Raw genomic sequence first — 26,900 nt, forward strand, 5'->3', positions numbered from 1 at the left:
ACTCCGGCACAATAGTCGGTCGTCTTACCACTGCACCACCCCGGCGGGGCGTTCAGCTAGCATAGGACTGGGTTAATTGGAGGAAAATGGGAGAGGTCTTCGCCCTGCAGTGGGTATTGTACGGCTGATGGTGATATGCGACTCTTTGATGTTCTGTCAAATGGAACCGTGTTCGTCGGCTTCCTCCAGCCTATCAAAGCGACCTACTTTATACTTGAGAATGAGTTTCTGGCCCTGCCGCAGAAGCTACCGGCGCAGTGTGTTGTACTGCTTCCGCAAGCATAAACGTTTGCGCAAGCGCCTGTCTTTGGTCACATATGTGGCTCTTCTATGTCATTGTCAAAGTTTGTGCACTAACTTCATTTAAAATACGTACTTTACCCAAGCAAGCTTCAGCCGGCCGCACAGGCTTACAAGCTGAGGATTCGTGCTCCTGCAGCTTGTGTATACCACAGCATCACAAAAACTTGTGCCCAGTAAACTAACAGCCGGATGCCGTTAGCCGTCCCTGTCAATCAAGCTACAATCCTCTTGCGGTAAGAAGATTACTAGACTCGACCGGATCAAAGATCGGTCTGTTTCTTGGCCCTTAGTCGGCTTTCGGCTAAAGCCGAAATATAGTTGGCCGAAAAGAGCTTACCGGTCTCCCTCGTTTGTGACCTTCGTGATTGTCGATATATATGTCTGCGTCCTGTTCCCGCTAAACAAGAATAAGGATGCCGCCGTTAGTTTGGGATGCATCTTAGTGTTCCAAGTGTGGTATGCAGCGTGCCAGAAAAAAAAAAAATAATGAGCAGTTCCCAGTTTCGATTTACATTTGAAGAGGGTGGATGTTGAGAGTGCGTCCGTTGCCATTTTTGTTTTTATGCATTCGTTAAGGGCAAATTAGCTTGCCTTTATCGACTCTGCACCGCTTTGTAAAGACAAAGATGCTGCCGACACTGAAAACGCTGCTTTTGTAAGCCAGGAAATGTTAAAAAAAAAAGTATGAAACACTGTTGTCGCCACCACTGGCTGATTTCGCGAGTGTGAATTGGGGTGCGTCGACACATTTATTCGACGGGGATCCTCGGGGCTGTGCTACACCGCCTCGTACTTAAAAACACATATCACGAAGTTTTTTTTTTTTTTTCTCTACTATTCATTGCCTATGAAATTGAAATTCGTTTTTAGCGACCGGACAATCAGAAGCGCTCCCAGAGGGATGCGTAGAATATGTGTTTACCGAGAGGAAAAAAGCGAAGAGTTTCCCTCAGTAACTAGCACACGGCTTTGTACGAGTTTTTGTGCCTCTTTTCCAACCTCTTAATTCAACCGTGCTGCTCGCGGCCACCAGTGCTCGCTGTGATAGCAATTTCGAAACCATCGGGCAAAATTTACGGGCAGAGCTCGGTGCTTAACGAGCGAAATAAATGCAGCATTTTATGCGCGTAAACCGGGAGAGGCAACCGTGACGCGTTGTGCAAAGCGTGGGGGGTGACTGCCGGCGCCTCTGTATAAAAATAAAGCAGCTGACAGGGTGCGTAGACGACGCGTGGCCCGCTGCCTTGTTTTATTTGGCACTGCCTACGTTGGGACGATTTGTTTCGCCCGCTTTCACCTATATCTCCCTCGGCTTCCTCGGGGGAGCACCCCGTCTTGGTACTGCGCCCGAACGACAAGGAAGCCACCATGCTTCGGCGCTTCCGGAATGCTGAGGAAGCGCAGGAGGATGGGAGAGCAGGTTTGTTTTGCAGTCTCGGAAGAGGGTGGGCTTGACGAGCGGCGTTCGCGGGCACGACTGAAAAACATGAAGGCTTTCGTTGCTTTGCGCTCCCTCTCGTTACAAACATTCACTTTTGACATATTCCGTTTAAACGCGATCGACCGCGCTAAAGGCCGTGTTGTGCAGAAAATCTGATGTTCTGTCTTTGCTGTGAGAGTAGAATCAGAAGAACGGCTCTGGCAGGTGGTAGTATAGTGTCCTAGCTAATTTGGACCTAGGTTCCAAAAAATACGGTTTGCCCTAACGCAATGAAACAAATTCAGAGATGGTCAGAGTCGCCTATGCTAACCTCTAGTATTTTTTTCGTTCACTACAGTTGAATAATTAGTAAATACTAATTAGCTATTTTTTAATTTTTGCTTGAGGTAAAAAGTGTCAATGCAGAAGTTGTAGATAATATCGAAAAACGGATAGCTACGTTGTTTTCGTCATGCTTACCACGCCTTATTTATAGCCTTGAAAAAATGCTGGCACGTGACCAGCTGTTACTTTAAATCATTCGCCAAGTGCTTACAACAACCAGCTGCATCGCAGAGAGCGCGGCCCAGAAAATCGAGTTTTGTTATCTCGGACGGGTCTCGGGGTTTTAAAGTGACGCTGCAGTCACGAGGAATGTTTATTTATTTTTTTTTTATTGCGACAGGCGTTTTTCCGGCTAGTAAAAATATCACTTACGTAAAAGCTGGTTTGATGGAAACAACGTAACTATCCCTTTTTCGAGATCTACAACTTAATTAAATAAAATTAATTAAATTAAAAAAAAGCTAATCAGCATTTACTAATTAATCAACCGTAGTGAACAAAAATACTGAAGGTTAGCATAGGTGACTCTGGACATCTCTGAATTGGCTTCACTGTGCTAGGGCAAACGGTATTCTTTGAAACCTTGGTCCAAGTTAGTTGGGGCACCCTAAAGAGGTAGGGGACGTAGCCGAGCACTGATTGATCGGCGTGTTGTGTGACCTCAAGAAACCGTGTATGTCATTACTGGAACTGCCAGCTATAGGGTAATTGGTGGGAGTCGGATCCGCAGGGACCGTTGGATGCAGAGTCGGGCACGCTCTCTGTAGGCCACACGAGGGCCCGCTCATGCGGCTTTGCTAGAGCGCGGCTTTATACCGAGTCTTTGAACGAATACTTGCAAAAATTGCTAAATATATAGGGTTGAAGATGCAGGAACAAACGCTCAGCCTCGGTCAGTACAATTTACAACTAAACTCTAGTAATCACACAGCTGATTGGTTTGGTAAAACTTTATTTCCCACAGCTGATGAACTGAACCTAATTAACTTTTTAATTGCGCGTTTCATTTATTGGTGTCAATGGGGAATTTGAAGCCGCAGAAAAGTCTGATATTATGTCAGGATTTTGAACGGCGTAAAGCCCTCAAACTGTGCTAAACTCTAATAATCAGGCAGTGGATTCAATGAAACTAACTTTTAATTAACGCATTCCGATTGTCCGTGAATGGGGAATTTGAAGCCGTGGAAAAATCGGATGTCATATCAGGATTGGAACGACGTAAAGCCCTCCAATGCCCAGCTTCAGAGGACGCAATATAGTGGTAAACTCTAATAATCTGGCAGCGGATTAAACGAAACTAATTAACTTTCTAATTAATGCATTCCGGTTGTTGATGTCAGTGGGGAATTAGAAACCACGGAAAAGTAGGCTGTATATCAGGTCTTGGAATGAAGAAATGCTAATTATCTAAAGCCCTTCAACAAGAGGAATTCTGGCGCTTTTTCTTTTTTTTTTTCGCACGAAACCGAAACAGAGCTCATTAGATGCCCAGGAAGCGCTGTGCAGACTCGACATCCACTGATGACGCGTTGTAAAGACTGCTTCGACTATTTAGGGCTCCTAGCGTGTTTCTCACGTCAGGTACAATGTAATCGATTCACAGGTTGCTGGAAAGAAAAAAAAGCGTAGCCATTGCAAGTTATGATGAGTTAATCATATTTGAGTGCAACGGAACGCAAAAATGCGCATGACACGGCACAGTAGAACAATTGGTTGGAATATGGCGCCGTGTGTCTCTCATTTCAGCAGCGGATATCGCCGTCGGCTCCGAGATTCCTACGCTTGCGCCCTATATTCCGGCTTCGTGTATAGAAAAAAGCGCCCGATTTACTTGCCATCAGTTCTTTTCGAAAACAGTTCTGCTAGCCTGCCGCGGTGGCACAGTGGCTAAGGCACTCGACTACTGTGCCGGAGTATCCGGGTTTGAACCCGACCGCTGGCGGCTGCGTTTCCATGGGGGCGAAATGAAGAGGCGTCCGTGTAATTGGGATCTGCGCACCGTGTGTTTGCGGTATAGTCTTAGAGATAATTAGATCATTTTTCTCGCTTTTCTGCAAAATTTACCATTTATGCTTCATTAATTGTTATAGCACGCGGACAGATTTGCTTCTTATTCCCATATTTGTGTCACCGGGGTATAATGCACTGCACTCGTTTTCCTCGTTGAAACGACGCGGCATATCCATGGCAGTTGACAGCAGAAGTCTGCGCAAAGCAGACGTACGAATCCGTGCATGCAGTTTTATATATATATATATATATATATATATATATATATATATATATATATATATATATATATATATATATATATATATATATATATATATATATATATATATATATTGTTACGGACGACAAGGAAGAAGAAGCGGGCAGTGGCGCGTGTAGGAGCGCTCGCGCTAGGCCCACGAATATTCATTGAACGTCATCTACCATCGTCATCGGTCATGTTCTGTCTCCTGTCTTCATCGACTTGCCGCTTCGTAACATTTGGTTGGAGGTGCGGCGTACGACATCCCCATCCTCGCCTTGGAGCATCGAGGCCATCTTTAAGCCGAGACCACCACCGAGGGCCCAGGGACATCGCCGAGCAGCTTCGCCCCAGCCCTTCAAGCCCAGACCTGAACAACTACCACCGCCCAGCCCCCAGCCCGGACCTGAAGACAAGGAGAACAGACCAATCAGAACCGAGATGAAGGACCCGAAAGACCCGAAGGAACCGATGAACACGAACACGCAACCCCCGCCTAAGCTGCTCGACGTGACCTCGAGCCATCGGTCCCATGGACTCTGGTGAAGGATGGTTGACAGCTCCAAGGGAGGCGGATCACCCACGCATCAGATCGTTCTTCCTCTTCTTCTTCAAGCATCCAGACACGCCCATCATCATCACGCCATAAAATCATTAACATCGCTAAACTTCCTCGTCCACGATCGGGACGATCGCTCGGTGGCCCCGGGTCATGTTACGGACGACAAGGAAGAAGAAGCGGGCAGTGGCGCGTGTAGGAGCGCTCGCGCTAGGCCCACGAATATTCATTGAACGTCATCTACCATCGTCATCGGTCATGTTCTGTCTCCTGTCTTCATCGGCTTGCCGCTTCGTAACAATATATATATATATATATATATATATATATATATATATATATATATATATATATATATATACAGCGCAGCTGTGCTTCCGTTGGGTTTTCATTTATTTTCCAAGCCGTTGATGCTTATATGAGGCAGGCTTGAAAGCATACCCGTGCCTCTGCAGGTTTGTTCAGTACGCGCACACATGCTGTTCTGTAAATGGGACATGATGTGTGCAGATTTTTCTCTGAGCAGTCACTGTTGTTTATTTTTCCTTCAATTTCCTCTTCCATGGCCCTAAACAGCTGCATCGCGCTTGAATTCCTAACCAGGCCGAAGTGTTCACGTCTCTTCATATCTACTTTTTACACTGCAACTCCCAAGGACATTCACTCGCACATTTGACCTTGGGCCGGAGGATCACTGCGCCCGCGGTGCTCGCTCTGAGGGTCCCCGCAATGATACCACGTCAGTGTCGCCATTGGTGAGGTGCGTGCTGGTTCGAGTGCGCCAATGCTTCGGCGCAGGCTGATGTTCGGCCTCAAGAGGAAAATATATCACAGTTTACAGAGAGCTATAAAATGAAAACGGTAGGTGTAACGTTAAGAGATAGAAAGCGTGCAGAATGGGCCAGAGAAATCACTCAAGCTAATGACATTCTAGTGGAAATCAAGAAGAAATGGGCATGGGCAAGACATGTAGTAAGAAGACAAGATAACCGATGGTCGCTTAGGGTAAGAAATGGAATTTAAAACGAAGGAACAGGGGGCGGCAGAAAGTTAGGTGGGTGGGTGAAGATTAGATATTCTCATGGGTCAAGTGGTTTTAACTAGCACAGGACCAGGTTAATTGGAGGAATATGGGGGAGGCATTCGCCTTACAGTGGAGATATTCCGACTGATGATGAATTACATCGTGCTTAATAAAGCTCACGTTCGGATAACAAGGTTTAATCCGGATAAACCTGCGCTATCTTTTTTTTTCTTCTCCAAGGGAAATAAATTTTCTTTGGTGCCGATGCGCGACTATCGTAATTCGCACGTGTGCAAACTGCCGAAAGTCGTTTCTGTTTTCTGGGCCGTGTCATCGGCGCGCGTTAATAAACCGCAGGCGGCTGAACTTAATCCGAAGCCACCCCTGCCGGCCTTCCACTGCGGTGCATCTCTTATTTCACTCCCTTATTCTTCCGCTTTTCGGCGGAGGCGAAAAGCAAGGCGACCGTGTGCTGTGCGATGTCAGTACACGTTAAAGAACCCCAGGTGGTCGAAATTCCCCGAGTCCTCCACAACGGCGTCTCTCATAGCCTGAGTCGCTTTGGGACGTTAAACCCCACAAACAACCAACCATCTTCTTCTGATCCTTCATTACAAGGTCATTTTGGTGTCCACCAAGAAGTTTGAATGCCCACCTTCCCTTTCCTCATAGCCGAACTGATATCTATTCAGTCGTACCTCGTTAATACGACCCCCGTTAATATGAACAACTCGAATTATGGACAGTTTTTTCGGGGACCAAACTTTTGCCATGCATTTACGTCTAGTTAATATGGAACTCGCTGTCCGGACAATCGGCAAGGAGGAAATGCACAGATACCACTAGGGTTCATGCATTTTTGTAGTGTTAATATGGACAACCATGAAAACCAAGTCGTTACTCTGTTTCAAAGATAATTTCTCTTCCAGTTTTTTTTTTTTTTTTTTGACAGGCATCACATTAAAGTAGGGCCAATGATGGATTCATTTCTCTTTTCGCTTGTGGTTTCGTATTTTACACTGCGAAATTGCGCAGTCGATGCTCATTACAATTTTTTTTTGTATTGTATGAATTCACTTGAACAGAACTCTGACAGCAGCTTGCGCTAATTTTAGAAAGTGGGATGCAGAAACTTTCCGCTGACAAAATGCTGATACGTAGCAGGGGTTCGTGGGAGATGAAAAGTAGAAGTAATTTATTAATGAAACGCCATCGAGAGCATTATGTAACTGCATCGGAATACTGTCAACTGCATCGCATTTGGAGCATAACTGTGACTCGTATAATGCTCTTGTAGCTCGTAATGCCAACTTCGCTGGCCTACATTATGCTCTAACGCAGACCTTATCCTTAGGGTTTTTTTTTTTCTTTTTCAGAAAAAAAAAAAAATCCGGTTCGTTATTACGGACAACTCGCTTTATGGACAGTTTTGTGCGGAAACCAAACTGTCCATGTTAACGTGGCACGACTGTAATTGTTATATTTGGCCAATTGCAGGAAGGCCCGAAGTAACCCTGCCTTATAAGTGACATTCTACTATTTGTTTTGCAGAGCAGCTGTTTGAGCCGGGGGCGCGTGAGGATATCTGTAATAGCAACGTAAAGATCATCAGAAATGCCTCTTGTTTCTTCTTTATCCGCCGCCAAATGCGTCATCCGCTGCGTCGACATCACCGGGCGCGTGATGACTGCGTAGCGGTTTTTTGGGATGGGTGCCCAGCTAATCTGGGCCTTTTTGCTGATAACAGCTCGAGCGTCAACACATGTGGTCGAGGGGAGCCTCGATAACCCTCTTCATGGCGTCGAGGCCACGTTCAGGGCCGTGGGCTTATCTCGTAGAGTGACCCCCCTTCAAGGGATGAAAACACTGGCAGGCCCGCTGTCGCAAGCGAAATCGTCTACCAACGAGCGCACTGAGGCCGCGTGCCTTATCACGAGTAACACATGTCCGCTGTGTAGATGCGACTTGGTGGTCGCGTAATCGACGCATATTGTTATAATTTAGGTGTGCTGCATAGTTGAAGGTTCTTGATATTGCAGCAGCACCTCTTCTTATACAATGAAGCGTCTCAGCCGTGTTTGTCGCTGATTCTGTTTTTTTTTTTTTTTTGTACTTGCTGTACATATAAAGATTGTTTAAGTTCCACAAGAGGGCTTTGCAAGACCACTCTATATTGTTTAGCTTTATGCGTTTTGTTTGCTTTGTTCCAGGTTCCCATGCTCCACGAGTATGTTTTATTAATATCCACCTGTGTGTCGTCACTGTATGCCATGAAAATGGAGGCTTGAGCGCAATCAAGTGAACATGTTTCACTTTTAGCTCGAGCCTCCTCCGTTAATTTGTTTTCTGGAGGAAAATAAACTGCATTTGAATTTGAATTCTAAACCCTTATGTACAAAGGCAGGAGCGTGCTTAACCCTATACGTGCGTACGCGCCGAAAATCTCGGATGGAATTTAACTACCGAGGTTCTATCATTAATGATCCTGTGATAGCAGAAACTTAAAGGACTATGAGATTTATTGAGACAATATTTATTCATGATTAATGAATTAAACGATTTTTTTTTTCGTAATGTCTGCGGCTGAGACGGTATACGTTGTGCGGTAAGAGGTCCTGCTCTGTGATATCGAGAACTAAAAGCACTTGCTGCTGGGCTAGTTGGTTTTGGTTCAAAACTAAAATAGTTTAAGGCGCAAAAAAACAGGCCAACACAAAGGTAAGTGAGGCTTCGTCCCGTCACTTACCTTTGTGATGGCGCTTCGTCCCGTCACTTACCTTTGTGATGGCGCTTCGTCCCGTCACTTACCTTAGTGTTTGTCTGTTTTTTGCGCCTTAAACTATTTTATTTAGGATATCGAGAGCATTCAAATGTGCACCACTTCTATTATACAACCATGTATCGATTACGCGGCATTATAAGTTCTAAATTCCCAACTTCAACTACGAACGCAGCATAAAGTTTATATTAATTAGCCGTTAGCGTTGACTTTGCGTGACCTTCTCTTCACGGGCCTTTTGCATCTCTGGCAGGTTATGTTTCGGATAACTATCTGAACACGACCACTACTTCAAGTATGCTAGCTAGTCACACAGGGCAGAAGTTTTCTTGTTCGTTCTGTATCGTACGCACTGTTTCCAAGTAGGCGAACCACAATATTTAAAAATAGGCTTTTAGAGATATCAGGGTGGTTCTTGCGGCGCTGCCGTATACCGCTATTGGCGGACTTCAAAAAAAAAAAAAAAAAAAAAGACAGATGAGCATACCTGATAGTGGCTGGTTAACTAATTTCAAACTAATAGCTAGTTAATTAATAGTTTACTTTTTACCTCTGGCAGTTAGGCGGCTGGTAGCAGTGATAAATTTGTACCCTGTCGTTAATAGGAGCCATCTCTATTTTTCAGAATTTCGCGAATGATTTTAGCTTGCACGCCATGGCGGTCCAGTTTTTCGCGCGTCTTAATTCGGCGGGCCGCGAAGCGACGATGTCAGGTCCCGCGTGGCTTCTGGAGGCGGTCTCTCTCTTTACTGTTTCAGCTGGCAGCGAACGTGGCGAGCACTGCAGTTTGAGATGGATAGAGCGAATGACGTCACAGATAACTTTTGCAGGGCGCTTCGGATGAAATTCGCTGAGCCGCAGCGCATATACAAGTCGCGTTTTCTAAATTTAAATTTAAAGAAAGTGATATGGCTAATGCTAGCGTCCGTCTAGATATCTCCATTTGCATTCAAGCAGATAAGTGAAACAGTTCAAAAGCTATCTATTAGAATTTAGTTAGCAAGATTACTATTTTTGCACGATTAATCTGTTTGCCGATGTCAGCGTGCAGCAGGGCCGATAAAGTCATCTCAGTATTTCAGAAAACTCTAAAAAAAATCTGGCTCACCTTCGCTGGAACGCCCCTGTATATCCAACGTACAGATGCGGACATAAGTAAACGGAGCGCGCTTTCCCCTTCAAATTAAAATCGCATCTTCGGCACTGCAGATAAGAAAACAATATTTGTCCAAGTGAACGCGCTCGGCGTCTACAACCGGTTCGCACATACCACGATTTCCAGTTTTAATTATGCAACACGTGAAAAATTTTAGAAGGAAATAGCATGCTCTGTTCACTTTTTGTCCACACCGATACCTCATGAGTCATCGGAGACAGCAAGAATCGCCGCACACCGCGTGCTAATCTTGCACAGTGCGATTCGTTACACATGTCCAAAGAGATGTATCAGTGCGCAGACGGTTTATTCGAAACGGCAATGACGGCCATGCTGCGCAGACATGCTGGAGCCAGACTGACGTCTCTTGCGATGTTCTGACGGGGCTGCGGTTGTTCGACTGTCCGATTAGCTGTATTGGACTTATATATAGATAGTCGTATTTTCCCACAAAAATTCCGAACCCCCTCACTAATCGATATGGGTCTAATGCTTTCGGCAGTTCTCCGCACCCCCTCCCTCCCTTCACTCCATTTTTCTTTTCTCGCGTTTCCGTCCTCTTTGAATCTGCTATGCGCGTTTCTCGTTCTCCTATAGAACTTAACTTTTCTCCTATAAATTCAAGAAAGTCTTCTTAATTTTGGCTGCGATATTATACCAAGCCGTGTGACGCTTAGTAGTGAAATCAGAGGCAGCATTGGCTTTGTAAGCGCGCGGGGGAAATATGGCGCCTTGATTTCCGCGCGCTTCCGCTGGTACGCTGGGGCTGCTCAGCAGAGACCGGTAGGTGCGAATGGCGCTCTGGGAACATCCTGTCCATGCAGTCACCGAAACACAATGTCTTCCACCCCGGACTGCGTAATGCGTGCCAGAGCGACCGGAGCGAACTGCTCGGGCGTAAAAATAGTTCCCTCACTGTGATCGCAATTCCCCCTCAGGCTGCGACCGGCAGCCGACTGCGCATGGACCGCAGTAGTAGCGTATATACAAACAAGATTGTGGACAGGCTTGCGTTTCACCCGTTGCATGTGGTCGTGTAGTCGCGAATAGCCCATTGCTCGGTGCCTCGTTTGCACCGTTTGTGCTTGTCGTAAAAGAGGAAGGCCGGCGCCTGTTCCAAAGGCCGGTCACGAGTGGCGACGGAATATGCTGATGTTGCCCGTTGGCGCCTGAAAGCACAGCTAAAAGCTGGCGCGCGGCCTTGGCCGTGGAATGGGCCGCCGCGCGTCTATTTCCAGAGCTGCTTCTCTCTTTCTCTCCATCGCCCCCTTCTCTCTCTCTCTCTCTGCACCGCGTGACTTCCTTGTTTGCTTTGCTGCGCGTGCATGTGGCTCGGGTTGGCGTCACGTGGTTACCTGCTCCGCTTACCTCCTGGAGCCTCCCATGGTGGTGGCGGTCATGGTGGTTAAAACATTTATCAACAATTAAATGGTCACAGAGAGGTGTTTGGGTTACAGACGTATCGGTCTCCTCCCCTCACAATACTAGGTGGAGCCCCTATTCCGGGGATCCCGCCGGGATGGCGCAGTGGTTAAGGCGCTCGACTACTGTTCCCAAGAGTGCGGGATCGAATCCCGGCCTCGGCGGCCGCTTTTCGATAGAGGCGAAAAGCAAGGCGCCCGTGTGCTGTGCGATGTCAGTGCGCGTTAAAGAACCACAGGTGGTCGAAATTTCCGGAGTCCTCCACTATACGGCTTCTCTCATATTCTGAGCCGCTTTGGGACGTTAAACCCCACAAACCAACCAACCCTATTTCGGGACCCCATTGGCAAGCAACGCCGCCCGCGTCTGTTGAACCAAGGCCTTTTGAGCCTTGAGGTCTTGACAGCCGAGCAGGGCCGCCTCCCAGTCCTCTCTAGTTGGATTGGGGTTGGGGGGAATAGATGGGTTTGACTGGCACGCTCAGACCATGTGGAAGGTGTCAGCCACCTCCCCACAGTACTGGCACGCACCATCAAAGGACGGGTTGAAATGTTTAAGCACCGCCGGGCACAGTACAGTATTGGTAAAAACTTTGCTGAGGAGGCGCTCGTCAGCGCGATTCAGTCCCTTACAAGAGGCCGAGTAGCGCCTGTGCTCCTCCTTGTAATAATCAGTGATGTCTGAATATAAGGGCCAGATTGCCTGATTAGGAGTAGGCTTCCAAGGACAGTGAGATAGCCCGGGGAGAGAGTGCGCTGGCGGCCTGATCGGTCTGTTCGTTTCCCTTGGGTCCCTGGTGACCGGGTGCCCAAATGAGGTTACGCGGAGTTAGGTCTGTGTATCGGCAGCTAGATTGCAGTATACGCCGGGCAAGCAGGGGAGCCCATCCCAGCCTATAGTTCCGACAGGCCCCTCGCGAGTCGGTGATGATGTGTTTCGACTTGGGAATACTGAGAGCCAGAGCGATAGCAATCTCCTCCGCATGAGTTGTGCTGTAGGCTTTGAAAGTTAGCCAGTTAACCGTGTTTGTGTTGTGTACGACTGCAGCCGTATACCACCCCAGTGGTATGGGCCGGCAACATCCACATAATACACGTGTTGCTGGTGACCATAGTATCGCTCCAACGCTTCCGCGCGCGCCTGGCGACGACCGTTATGGTCTTCTTTGGACATGTTACGGGGAAGGAGTCGGACCCGGAGGGCGCGTCTCCAGAGTTCTGGCACTCTCACCCTTTCCTCAATGTGGTAATCGTAATTGATATGTAGTCGGTCCAAGAGGCTGCGACCGGAGTTGGTCTGCGTAAGATGCGTGTATTGGCTTAAGCCTCCCATGGGACGCACCAAGGTCTAAGCGGATCGCGCCTAGCTTTGCTTCGTTCATATTTTGTGTGTGTATTTGATTTCGACGCCTGCTGAAACGAGGCCACACTAGAGAGAGAGAGAGAGAGAGAGCGAGGTGCGTGATTGAAATGGTGAGGCATCCATGAGTGGAAGCGCTGACGCTCAGTGTGTGTGTCACGTATACGTACTCGTTGCTAAGTTTGTATTCACACGCTGCGTTTATTCTTGGTTCTGATGCAGGAAGCAATCTTCCGGGACCTTTCGAGGGCTGTCTTGTAAGCCGGCCTCTACAGAGCTAAATGAAGGTTGTAGTAGTTACGGCAGCCGCGTTTCGATGGAGGCGAAAAGCAAGGCACCCGTAGGCTGTGCGACGTCAGTGCACGTTAAAGAGCTCCAGGTGGTCGAAATTCCCAAAGTCCTCCACTGCGGCGTATCTCGTAGCCTGAGTCGCTTTGGGACGTTAAGCTGTATAAAAAACGCAGGTGAAAAGGAATTGAGATCGAGAAAAGCTCATGTGAACTTGAATTGCAGTTGAGGAATTGGTGTCAGATCACACCGATGGCTTGGCTATTATGAGGGGCGCGTTTAGCGTGATTCGGCCTCTCCACAGCGGGCGACTCGAATAGCAATTTTTCCCCCTCGTTATTGAATGGTGTAGCACTGTGCGTTGTATAATACGTGCACTGCATGCGTCGCGCTTCTGCAATGCTTCAAAGCTTCCGTCTTTGTAGTGCTTACGGTACGGTGATCAATGGCCAAAAGTGCCTAATATTAACTCACAGGGTTTGCCGTCGATGATCAATTTAGGTTCTTCGCGTCGCTTTTCCTTCGCGGCGACTTCGACCAAACCGTCGTGTCAAATGAGGCGCGTCTCTTGGGACATTGTTAACGGAACCCGCGTTCGGATGCTTTCTCTCGGCCTCGCGTCTGTGCTGTCGATATTATCCAGCCAAGCCGACAACGACAGCGTCATACACGCACCATTGCGCCCTAGCCCCCTTCCCCCTCCATGACACGGAGTTGGCGGTGCATCATGGCGGAACGCAGTCTCCGTCAGTGCAGGCAGGGATATCTGCGGGTGAGGCGTTGGGAGAAAGACGCTAATGTTGCGTGCGGTGGTTGGTGTGACGTCGCTGTTGCCGGCTGAGCGCGCCTGTTCGGGACACACGCTGTCAGAGCGCCTGAAAGTCATTTGGGTTTAGACAATCACGCTTGGCCCCCGACGGTGCCATCTCACCAGGAGTGGGGCCTCCTCCGCCTGGTTTTTGATGATGTCAGGAGGAGGAGGAGGAAAAAGTGGCCTATGGGTGGCAATTTTTTTAAGTTTTGCAACAACAAATAAACTACACAAAACGATCAATTTCGCCGAGTACGTCGTAAATCTTCGGACATGGCGTCAAAATCTCATACCTCATATTTGTGATCACCGTATACCGACTCTGTATGAGGGGGTACCCCCGCAGGTAGGTATTAGACGGGGGTTTTAGCCTTCAAAGGTCACTCCATGGAGATGGTGCTTGTGTCGCAACTGCTAGAAGCTGTGTTTATTTCCTTGTCATGTATGCGACGGAGTCAGCTTCTCACTGTATACCAATGCTAGAACCACCAGGCGTGGTTTAGCGTGCGGTTTGCTTCCCTTCTGTAGGTAAGGTGGCACGTAAACGCGCTGGGATACGTTGTCGCGAGCCATATTGCGACATCGGAGCTTTAAGGTAATGAAAAGCGGAGCGTCAGCAACCCACGGAGACACGTCATGGAGGAAAATTAAATTCATTCATTCGGTTATACATATACATCCGCTGTCTCAAAAGTTGTCACAGCACACCGCGATGCCGAAACATGTTGATTGAATCGTTATTGGCGCATTCTAAATACTCTTCGTATAGCACAACTTTATTCAGTGAAATCGAAATAGCCTCGGCTACTCGATCGTGACGGTGACATTGGAACGTATACTATTTAGCTGTACAAGCTGCCGGTATTCCTGTAGGTTGACTTTCTTGGGGCAGTCGAAAGCCACAAATATATCCTGTTTCGCTTGTCACAGAATAGGTATGGACATGTTCCAATAGTGGGCAGATAGGGAGGATGAAGTGAGGAGGGTGCCTTGTTTGGATATCTCCATGCTCTGTGCGTTCGCCTTCTTTGTCACTGGCCCCGCTCTGGTGGCTCAGTAGTTCGGGCGGTCGGCTACCGAGCAGGGAAACCATGTCCTAACTCGGCCTGGGCGGCCTCGTTTGTAACGCTCCTGTACTGTGCGACGCCAACGCACGGTAAAGAACTCCAGGTGGTCGAAATTACACGGAATTATAAGCGAACTTCGTTTGAATTAAACTTTCGACAACAGTTGTACTTCCCACGGTGGCGAATAGAAAGGTTTCGCCCCAGGATATCGCTGTGTTCTTTCCAAGCGCAGATTAGACGACTCCTGGCTTGTTTGAGACCGCGCAATGTCTTTACAGTTATAGTTGATTTCTCTAGCGGTTTTTGAGGGCTAACAGATTTTGCTGCAGACGCCTGCACCTAAACTGCGTAACGTTGTAGTCAGCATTACGTCTCTTTTCTTGCATAACCCAATTTTCTTCCTTCTTTTTAGTTTCGTCCGGTTTTTGTTGACAGACTTACCATGTATACATGTAACTTTTTGCTTCGTGTTCCAGGTTTTCTGGTAGGGTGCTTTTGGGCGAATGAATGAATAAATCAGTGGGATAAAATTTGACTAATTGGGGAGAATCGCGCCATACAATGGGGAAGTCGGGGTAGTACAACTACTGTGACAGGCCCGTGTCGTTGCTGTTTCTCCGACGTCGGTGTGTGTGTGTGTGTGTGTGTGTGTGTGTGTGTGTGTGCGTGTGCGTGTGCGTGTGCGTGTGCGTGTGCGTGTGCGTGTGTGTGTGTGTGTGTGTGTGTGTGTGTGTGTGTGCGCGCACGACCTCCCACGCGCAGCGTACTGTTGCGTAGCCCATGTGTAGAGGGAGCACGTGGGTTGGAATTGGTCGGTGTCACTCGAAAGCCTTCCTTTTCTCTTGAGGATTAATTTCCGGGTAACGAGTCGCGACGACTGTGCTGTGAGCGATCCCAGTTCTCGCTCTGCAGTTCACTTATACCTTGGACACCTCTCTGATGGTTGCTCATTGCGACAGTGCTTGCCGCGGGCTAAGCTAACCAGAATTTGTACCGCTTGGTTCGTTGGCTCGAATCTTGAAGAAGCGGCGTGGAAGAGCAGAACAAAAGGGGAGGAACACTTGCTCTAGCAGATAGCCAGTATTCGTCTATGGCTTCGCTCTGTCCTCCTTTGTAGCGTTTCGTCGATACTGTTGCGATGGTTTTGCTTGGCATCCATGCGTGTCACGATGCATATGAGCGGACGTTCTGCCTCTGGAGACGCGTGCTTTGCGATTCGTGACGTGACGCACGTACAGCATAATCATGTGAGCGGTCTTTTGGGAAGGAATTTGTCCTTCAAGTCGTCGCTTGCCCGGGCCCGGAAAAACGCGAGTGGGCTGTTGCGGGCTCCTGAGCTAGCTAGCCCTTCCTTGTTATGTGCCTGTAGATCATACCATGCATTTTTTTTTCGTCTCTGGTTCTGAGCCCGAACCTGTCACGGGCATAACTCTGCGCGGAATTCTTCGTAGCCTGGTGCTGCTTTTACGATTGCAACTGTGCGAGGAATCTTCGATTTATAGTATCGTCCGCGCAGCTACTGTAAAATAAATAAATAAATAAATAAATAAATAAATAAATAAATAAATAAATAAATAAATAAATAAATTCAGCTTAATCGTATTCATCTGCTTTGAGCCCCTTCAGAAGACTTCGAGGGAAGGTGAAAAACTCGCTTTGTCTTTTTTTTTTTTTTCGGTTCTTCCGGGGGCGCTCGTTCTGAGTCATCGTGGCCACCAAGTTCCCGCTGCATATTCTTTTATTCCGAAATTGTGCCCTCTGCTGTGTACCCGTTTGTAAGGTGGAAGAGATTTGTATGCGCCGGCTGTATGCGACTAGATTTCCGTATATAGGCAGCGGAAGTGGAGACTGCGGGTGGTTTTCCACGAGCACATACGTGCACCTAGCCGGACTGGTTTCGCGCTGGAGGCTGTGGTACAGGTCGGAGCAGTATTGAACGAAAGCCTTCATTAACATGCGGCCACCGATTGTTCCCCATGCGTGAGCGATAAGGATGCTTCCGTTTCTTTTCTTTTCTTTTTTCCCCGGCGAATGATCCATTTCATGCCTTTCATTGCAGAGGTAACAGACGTTGATCTTTAGCGTAAGCTATTATAAGCAGCTGCATTTGGGGATAATAATCGTTTCGTACGTACTGCTCGTGCCTTCACTTAAACGGTTTCGTTTTCTTTTCTTTCTTTCTTCTCTTTCTGTAAGGTGAGGCGAGTCGCGAAGCGCTCACTCGACGTATACTTATACGGAGCTCTCCGTCGTCGTTTCAGGCACTGGTTCGCGTGCTCCGGACACTAGAGGTCATTTGTTGCAGCGTGGCGCGTAGCTGGCATTGCAGTCGCGAACAGCCTACGCATGCAACTGAAGCAGCTTGACGTTTGATATTCGTGACGTCGACAGTGCGGTTCAGCTGTTAGGGCCCTTCTCCTGTCCGACAGCGCGTGTGTGCCTTGCTCTTGTTCTCGCCTGCTTTGTGTGTGAAGGACGCTGTATTTGCTGCGTCTGATCGTGCATCTACAGTGACGATGAGTGCTGCAGAGATTGCCTGCAAGTTCGCCTTTTCTGCACGCTGACAGAAATCAGAGCAGACTGTAAAAAAGAAAAGTAAGACTAATTTTATAGCTGAACCGCCCGAAAACTGTTTATTCGTCCGTAATTGTCCCGCGTTTTTTTTTTTTTTTCGCATCTTGAAATCGAGGCTTTCAACAATGGCGACTGTATCCAGGCGAACACGTTTGCACGTTGAGCAAGCAACGCAACAATAATGTGGTTTGTATAATGATAGCTTTCAGCAGCTTAACCTACAGAACTGGATTAATTAGTTGCGTTATACTCCGGAATATTGATAACGCTACTGGAAGCCTGTAAAATAACTTGGGCCATGACGCCTGTTCTGTGCGGATTAGCTGCCGTCCTAAGCTGCAAGGAACTTCCGCAGTTCAGTATACGGCGTCTGTTTCACAAGTTTTCTGTTGTTTACTTACATACCTTTATCAGGAATTACTCAAAGTGGTCGGAAACAAGTTACCATCCGGTTTCTACGTGGTTGAAACGTTTTTTCTATGCGCAGTTTAACCAATCCGGTGCGGGCCCTTTTACGCAGATGTAGCGATTTTTCGCGCCACTGTGCATTCCAGGTGGGGACTACCTCTCCGACTTCCGGTGTGTTCGGGCTTCCGGTGTGAACATCGGATAACGTTGGGCGTACATCATGCATGTCGACAGTTCTACACAGCGCCAATATTGCCGGCTGAGCGTTATACTTGAACGCAGGGACGAGTGTATTATGTGTGCGATCGTCGCTTCACGCTAAGACCGTTTCATCGGGTGTCCCTTTGAATTGAAGGCACCTCAAATGTTGTACATTGCCGCAGGAACTCACCATTCTAGCTTCACGTGTTCATTTTGCAGGCCGCCCATCTAAACGTTTCGATGAATGCAATCTTGATTGGACCCCATTGTCACTTGCGGTCCCGCTTCCGATTTAAACTGCAAGACGCGCTGCTGTGAAAAACTAAAATTGATCAATGCGATGTACGGGCTGCCGTACACCGATAATCGTTTACGTGCCTGGCACGAAACGACGTGCACGTGTGTTGATGGGTGCAAGCCATCCTTGCCGGCGACGTTCCGACCACTCCTTGGTCTTGTCGCATTCGTGCAAGCGTACCTTTGTTATTTTGAAAAAAAAAAAAAAAACCATAGTCGTCTTGTCCGGACTTCAGCCTTTACGTTTTCTGTGTTCGGCTGTTACAGCCATCGCTTCGGGACAGCTTACATGGCCCGCTCCTCTGTCAACTGCTGCACTGTACAGCAATATGACAGACGACCCAAGAATACCGGGAATGCACAGCGCTTTCAGCGTTCGTTCAAGCTCCCTTTATGTGAGAGGGAGTAAGGTACCGTGAGTCGGCACCGTTAGGATCCTGGGGTATTTTCTACAGCAGAATAGAAAAGCACCACCATCCTTAAAAAGCTTCAGACGTATATCCGCCAGGTAACGGGGATATTCAGGCGATTCTCCCTAAGGAACAAAGGTCTCAGAGAACGCTGCCTAACAAGGCTGGCTCGTGCCTTCATAATCAGCAGAATAGCTTATTCCACCCCTTTTTTTTTTTCAATATGAATCCTGGCGAAGCGGAGAAGTCAAAGGATCAGATAATCATTCAGAAGGGCTTTAGGCCTCTCCTCTCTTCCAATCTCCTCGACAGAGAAGCTTCTAGCTGCGGGAATGCATAATACCCGGGAAGATTTTGCCAAAGCGGTCATTGGGGTGCAGATCTGGTGGTCCGAAAAATATTACAAAAACTATATAGCTTCCGTCAGGAGAGCCACGCTGTGTCGCTGAATCCCAAGAGATTGGGACACAAAAACTATTAAAAAATTACACCGATTACTAAAAATGTGCATCCGATTTATGCCAAGGAACGAAGGGGACATCGTGCAAAATTTATTCAAAGCAAACTCATGAAATACCCTCCTGAGGAATCAGCCTGTTCCGATGCTGCATGCGGGCTAGAAGGGGCCCCGGTCATAGCAGTGGTAGCTGGGAACCACTCCCAGAAAGTATTTGGATCCATTAATACGCGTAACGCGTTAATAGCTGAAGATTCTCCGATAGCGCTATAGCATGTATAGGCACTAGAGCCAAAACTATTCTATCAGACAATAAGGCGGCTCTTAACTTCGGCAAATGGCTAATTTCTAAGTAGGTAGCCAGTATACTGATGGAGCACCCGCTAAACCAAGAGGTTTCAGTCATCTGGGTTCCAGCTCACGAGGGTCTACCAGGCTATGAGGCGGCCCATCGCCTATCGTAGACCCCGGAGACCTGGGTGCCGTAGAGACCCCGCTACCTGGAGACAAAGATCCCCTCATCACCTACAAGGAGCTCTCCAGACTCCTAGACTAAGCAAAATAATCTATCCATCACAAGATATGTCCCTAACACCTTTAGAATGTAGGGTCTGGCGAAATATTCAGGTCAATCGCTTCTTCCCTTATGTTACTCTGCAGAATGAGCTTACAGGCGACTCAGAGGCGTGCAATCTCTGCAACGTACCTCTCAGTCAAAATAATAAAAATCTGGCTATGCCCCGAATCTCCGGGAGCTAAACAGATAGATCCCCTTGATCAAGTTACCTTGGAGTCCTATATCCGCAGCCCAAACACGGATGTACAAAGGATTGTCCTACGCCTGGCAGAGAAGGCTTAGTCCAAGACCTACCCTGCGGCCGTGTCGCAGGAGAGACGGCAAGGGGGAGACCCTCCCCCTGTCTGAGCCCCTGCCCCGAGGTCCATGTCGGTATGAATAGTCCTCTCTGTCTCTCTCGCCTCGTGTTATCCTCGTCGTGCTGAACAAAGGCATGTTACTTGCAGGTCAGATAAGCAGTGCGTTCCGATTCTTATTCAAGCTTGTTGCATGGAGCCCTTACGTCTTGTTCCGTGTGCACGTCGCCTCATTGGTCCCAGGCGGACGGTGGACCGGTTTCGAGACCGGCAGCAATAATTGCCGGTCTCCGCGGAAAGCTGCACGCGATTACTCCTTTAGGAGTACGGGTGTGCCGCATCACTGAATAGTAAACGCGTTCCCGCAGGGCAATCGGGCCTCACGGAGGAGCGGGGACGTTAGAGATTTTCCTCCCATATTTTCTCTGCATGGTACTTAACTAAAGTGGAGCCGGTCTCCACTAAGTCCATCCTGTCGACCAAGGTAGAGTTACTGTGTACAGTAACTCTAAGCCAAGGTATACTAGATTAGCGCTTTTACCTGCTCACATGGACTGCAACGAAAAGCCATGACACACAACTGTGCCTCGACTGGGGACGATGTCTGCCAGTCGTTTTGTCTGCACTGTCGCTATTACCAAGCCGGTGCGTAATGCGAGGGGGGGGGGGGGGGGGCAAATATTCGTTCAGTAACCAGCTGTGCTTTATCATGTTAACTTGCGTTACCTTCTGCAATGAAATCGGTGATGACAGAAATCAGGGCTCTATCCATTTCTCTGCTATTTTCTCCCAATTCACGACTGCGAAGTGTTTAATTATTTCGTCTGACTGTAACCTGGAGCGTGTCGCTCTCCGTAAATTTGATTATATTGCGGGTATAAAGGCTACTTCATCAGATTGCGAGGAGTCTTCTTAATAGCGAAAAAAAAAAAAAGATGGCAAGGACAACGTTGCACATAGCGCGGTGCTTACCTAACCGCTGAATATATATATATATAGTTACTAGGGGCAGTACCTAACTAACTCTACATTGTTACTGCTCAAGTATTTTCGAGTCTGCGTTATATCCGTAAATCTTTTTCTGCTCTGAGGCTGCTCTGAGGCTAGGCTCAGAGCAGCGCTAGAGGCTCGACGCGTCTTACCTAGTATTGAGTTTATATTTTCCGATGTGAATTAACTATTTTAAAAGTACAACAGAGAGCTGCCAGCGATAATTTTTTCGGGTAATGGATTTGGCTCCTCTGTGACAAGTTTACTTTAGATATTCGGTCTTGTTCTGCAAGTTAGAGTGCCGGAAATAGTTGAAGGCAATACTCATATCTTTTCAATTTCCAGTCATTGTTAAAAGGTACTCGACACGGCACACCAGTGACACAGTTTGAGCTCTGCCTTGCCGTTAGCGAAATGACTCCGCTTCGCGACATCTTTTCCTAGCATTGAAGCGAAGGCAGCGGAGTTCAAGCGCGTCTTCTTTCAAAGCAACTGAATGCGGTCCGCTGCTGCGTGTGAGATATCCATCAAAATGTGCTATCTTGGTTATAATCCTTATTTAAAGCCTAGTTCTAACATAACTGCCAACTTTCAGCGTTAGAGAAGCAGCGCAAAAAAAGCAAAAAAAAAAAAAGCGTCATTTAGACTACGGCAATTTGGTTAGACGCGTCTTTGACGTGAAGCTTCTATTGGTGACGCCGACTACACCGGCGGAGTCAAGTTACTGCGCAGAGAGCAACGGGCCCGGCGAACCAGGCGCATCATCGTGCGCCTGAACTATCTGACGGAATGACAGTTTTGTAAACCTGTAGCCTTCCCTTCAGCGTCAAGAAAAGTTCTCGTTGGAGATCCTTCGGTTTCCTAATTGTGTTTGCTGCATGTGAGTCTGTCTGTGCGTCTTGCAACATAATGCACGTCGCAGCGGTATAGTGTATTGTGCAATGCGAACGCGAACGAATGTTTCGCACACATATCCGGGTACAGGCAGGTCGCGTGTAGACTACTCTCCACTCGATTTTTTCGGCGCTATAGCAGCAGCCACTGTTTTGCTTCATTTGTTGTCTGCTTCGTTCTGTCTAGACAGTGATTTTACAGCTTACAAGAGCCGCACGGTCGTAAGTCGGGGCGCGCCGCAAACAATCCTTTACGAATCTTCCCGTTCATGTCATCGCGGGAAAACATCACTTTTCGAGAGAGCGCGCCATGCAGCAGCAACGTAGAGTTTCAGAAGGGGAAGTCGTACATACAGTGTATACGATATATTAAATCGATGAGCATTAAGGGATTGGCGGAAGCGGTTTGGCGGGGTTTCTCGTCGTGGTGCTTTTCCTGCGGCCTTGTGCGCTTTACCGCCACTCACTCTCGGATATTTACGAGCGGTCTTTCGAGCGTCAGGCCCTTGCTTCGAAACAAACGTCTACAACAAAGCAAAAAAAAAAAAACTTGCCCGTTTGTCGCAAACTGCCTCATACAGTGTACCAATGGATGTTTATCGCGGCAAGACTGGTGTACTGACACGGTTACTTGCGACAGCTTCGCTTTGCAATGAGAGTTTTGGCCCGAAATTTCCTAACAAAAACGCGTTTTGTGGTTGCAGCGCCATCTGTTTGCGGTGGTTTTAAGACAAACGGTGGAAGATTTGAAGGGCACGGTGGTTTCATATTCGCATGCATGAGATGCCATGTAGGCTGTGAACGGCTTTATATTTATGGCAGGGCGTTTCAACGATAAACACACTTCTTTTTTTACATTTTATTGATCTTCTTATAACTTGACAAAAAGAAAAAAAATTGTAAAAGAATGGACGAGAGAGGGAGCCCGGACCAGCAAAGCTTTGCCGGGAGCTGAGCTCCGAATAATGCCCATACTGGAGCTTTGGGATTTCGCAGTAATCCCACACAACGCTGTAACTATAGTATTTGATGTGGCTGCGCCTCTTCAATGATTCAGTGTTTGCTTCATTGCCACCCGACCTTGTTTCATGCACGCCTCACTGCCATATTGTTATCGCTTTCGGTCATTCGTTGCCCTTTGAACCGCTGGAAGAGTTGGTGATACCATGATTGCCCGTAGTGGGCAGCCATTGCTGTGACCAGTTGCAACAAGTATACGCGTTAGTTTTTATCTGCTTTCGAGGCAGCTTCAGTGGACAGTAGATATGAGTTGTTCGTGGGACGTTCGTGAAGCTTGAACGGCTCATCTTTTTTTCTACGCAGGAGGAGAAGCAAGAGATCCGGCGACCATGGCGTCGTCGTGTCCGGGGGGCCTTCCGCCAGCACGGGGCCTCTACGACCCCCGGCAGGAGCGCGAATCGTGCGGCGTCGGCTTCATCGTCAGCATCGAGGGTATCCCCTCGCACAAGGTGAAAAAGCCTTCCTTTTGCTTAGCCTGTACGTACCGGTTGTGGCCCTTCAACAGCCTAGCTTCTGTTAGTGCGCCCTCTTGAACCGAATGAGGCCTATATAGTCACCGTTCAGGACTGTCCAATTCCATCCATACTTCGATCATCATGTACTTAAAAAAGCCCCCCCCCGCCGAATCATGCTGACCTGCACTTTTAAAAAAAGTGAGACAACAATACTAATAAAGCCTGCCACTCCACTTACCTCAACGCCGTCCCTAACATCCCGCACCAAGAGTTTTCCAAAGTTACCCTTCACCCCTAGTGTTGCCCCAACTTGCTGAATGGCGAGCAAAAAAAAAAAAAAAAAAAGGGGGGGGGGGGGGGGAGTCGACAGCATAGGTGGGATTACGACGAGGTTGACGAGACTGTTGCCCTGGAAGCTGAAGTTTTACTTTCTCGAGAAGACAATCGCGCACGCCCAGCTGCTTTCACGGGGGCAGGAAAGCAATTGGAACGATCTCTGTACATCAGGCGACAGATTTCGCAAGTACCTGGGATAAATGGCGAAAGCTCAGAAATTAGATTCACTGTGTTCAGGAGTAGCGACGCCAGTGACATCACAGTTCCGAACTAAAACTGCACATGAACGGAAATTTTGCGCGAGTTCCGCTGGATGAAGCCAATCGATATGCTTGCGACTCTGCTGTTCCTCTTCGTGGATACGTTGATGTCGTCGTGGAAGCAAGTGGCAGCCAATCGCAAGATCACCCTGGTAATGTCAGAATCTGCGCGAGTGGTGAACTGCGTAGCTGCTGCTGTAATGCGAACATGTGAGGCTATGCAAACATGCAAAATGGCTATGCAAAATGTAATGCAAACATCATTAGTGCACGGGAGGCGAGTGCACGAAAAAAAAGTTACAATGGTGCAGCCTCCCAAGCCAGTCGCCAGGAATTGATGCATGCAGGTTGGAAGGAACGTGCACGCATCATTCCCTGGCATTATCACCGGGTGGCTGGTTCGCCAAGCAGTGCTGCGACTAGTTTGCTATGGCGTTCGGTGTTTAGAGTCCCAAAGTGACTCTGGCCGTGAAGGACGGTCTCTCAGGTCTCTCGGCAGTGCCTCGAACCCTGGGTTCGTTTAACGTGCACTGACAATGCGCAGTACACGGAAGCATTTCGTGTTTCGCCTCCGCCGAAACGTGGCAGCTGCGGCCGAAACCGAATCCGCGTCGTCGGGCTCTGCAGTGAAGCTCCCTAACCACTGAGCCACCTCAGCGGGGCTCCACAGTAAACTTGTTCGCGCAGATTCGAACGTGACCAGACCCGCACTTGTCCGACGGTGACCAACGCCAGTCGGCACTGCGCCACTCCCGCGACACTCGCAAAGCGGTGGTGGGCTCTACCCAAACCGATTACGGCTGGCCTCCACCACTGTGTTGCAACCATTGGAACGGCTGTAGGCTTGTTCACAAACCGCAGTATCTCGTGGGGCAATTCAGTCGTCGGTCGTTTGTGTTTATTGGTGCTAATCTTTATTACTTGCCGTTGTAAAGGTTGTTTCACACTTGAGGGTAACACAAGATCGCAAGCACCCCCTCCCCCTTTCCCTTGCCTGCGTCCTTTTGGTTAGACGCGCGGCCACGTTCAAAGTACGGCCGCGCAAGACACACTGGCGCTCCGTACGTAGAGCGTGGTCATGGGTTTCAGTGGTTATTTTGTTACGCAAGTTAACTTAGGAGAAAGGGAATAAGGAAAGGAGGTAGCTTCCACCTTACACTGACTTGAAAATAGCGGACGGTAGTGTCGTAAACCGCTCTTTTTCTGTTTTCTTTGGTTAAGGCTGCATCGGAAAAATAGCCCGGTGTTGCGATGCGAAGGCCAGGGAAAACTAGCGAGGCGTCGAGTAACCACGGAAGCGAGGAGCTCTTGAAATAGGAGCAGTGCAAATTTATTTAAAGGATTACATGTCGGTAGAGACTTGAGTTAAATGTCTCCCCACAATGGTAAGATCACGGTTTTTAATCTTGTCTTGTCCCTAGGTGCCTAGGTTGGGAATCCATTGTCCTTGAGCACTGGTCGATATAAAAGCACCAACTGGCATTTTTGCGTACAGCACCATAAAGACCCGCCTTCCAGATTCTCTCACGTAGGCCACGACACGTCGATGGATACGCCACTAGCTTTCCACGGGTAGACCCGGTTACTGACTCTGCGGAAGCGAGGATCGTGTTGTCGGCACATTTTTTTTTTTTTTTTTTGTCTCTGGCGTACTCTCTCTCAATGCTGAGCCGGGGATGTATGCGTCCTTCCTCCACCGCCGCCTTTGTAGTTTGAAGGGCAGCCTCCCGTACCGTCCGCCGTACGTGGATGCCCGATGCCACGCGAGCTGCCGCTTCGCGTGGGGTCTTGCTGCAGGATAGCCGTCGTTGAGGCAGGCCTGTTGCCATGCTAAGGTTGATATCCGCTTCTAAAACTTTGAAAGTTCCTCTGGCAATGAAGACACGCTGGCGCATTCGCAGACGTGACCGCGCATACATTACACAGACTTCAAGCTCAAACTGAGTACTCGGGGCCGATTCCGATGGGGGTGGAGCGTTAAAGATGCGACAGTGCGATGGCTGTTCACGCCGAAAATCTCGGGGGTCAAAATTCGAATCCTTTTTCTGCTTAATCCCACTCCTTAACTCCCTACTTCGTCCTTTGAGTCCCGGTATGGGTCCGGTGTCACACCGAGAACGGCTGCTGCGCCCGTTTATTTCCTCAAAAACATTCTTGTTAGACCTCGTACAGTTTCTTGTACGAGGTCTACACACTTCAGAATTTGCCGTGCTAAAGTCTGTTTATGATTACTATACAACAGTTATTTGAAGAATTAAAGCAGCAACTATAGGTGCTCGAGACGTCGACCACTTGGTCTACATCCTCTTTTATCTATTGGAATGCACCCCTTCTTTTCTAGAGCGTTGATTCGAGTTCTAGGAAACACCTTGCGCACCATGGATTCACGCATTTCAAAGCCTCTATCGATTTCAGCATTAAGGGCGCGGAGTTTCGCTTTGATTTTTCCGACTTTTCTTTTTTTTTCTTTTTCTGCACGGCGCATCGTCGTGCCACTCCTGGCGCCCTTTCACGTAAAAAGGCTCTCCTTAGCATTCGATAGAGCGGCTTTACTTTTACTCTCCCTATTCCACCCCAGGTCGATTCATGGCGGCGTTGTGTAGCGAGAACACGAACATCGGGCGCGCGCGCGCGCGCCGAGATTTTCCGTGTAATTTATTCGCCGCTGGCCCTCTTGCGGATCGTTTGTTCTTTTCCCCGAGTTAGTTTCGGGCCTCGGTTCACGGATGGAATCGGCATCGATGTACGGAAAAGTGCATTACAGATCCGTGCACGGCAACGAAGGTGCCCTTTGCTCTGCATGCCGCTATCAGCGAGATTTTCCCCAAAGGTTCCCCCTAGCTGACGTTTTTGGATTTTACTTTCCTGCGATTTGGGGTCCCGTAACTCCACCGTCTCCAAACCTTCCCGTCTCGGTGTCCGCCAAGGCGCAGGTGCGG

The 26,900-nt window shown here is 48.3% G+C and overlaps 1 protein-coding gene across 1 annotated transcript in view; it reads left to right on the plus strand.

Moving 5' to 3' along the window:
• The window catches only part of LOC146208018 (uncharacterized), a 153,307-nt gene that overhangs the window by 56,008 nt on the left and 70,399 nt on the right, over window positions 1-26,900 (plus strand). Inside the window, exon 2 of the mRNA XM_084591702.1 lies at window positions 23,214-23,359. Coding sequence (XP_084447828.1) covers window positions 23,240-23,359 — 120 coding nt within the window. The 5' untranslated portion in view covers window positions 23,214-23,239. The remainder of the gene's footprint in view (window positions 1-23,213; window positions 23,360-26,900) is intronic.

Source organism: Amblyomma maculatum, chromosome 1 (genome assembly GCF_055883805.1).
Source record: "Amblyomma maculatum isolate TAMU_Amacu chromosome 1, ASM5588380v1, whole genome shotgun sequence".
Taxonomy (NCBI): Eukaryota; Metazoa; Arthropoda; class Arachnida; order Ixodida; family Ixodidae; genus Amblyomma; species Amblyomma maculatum.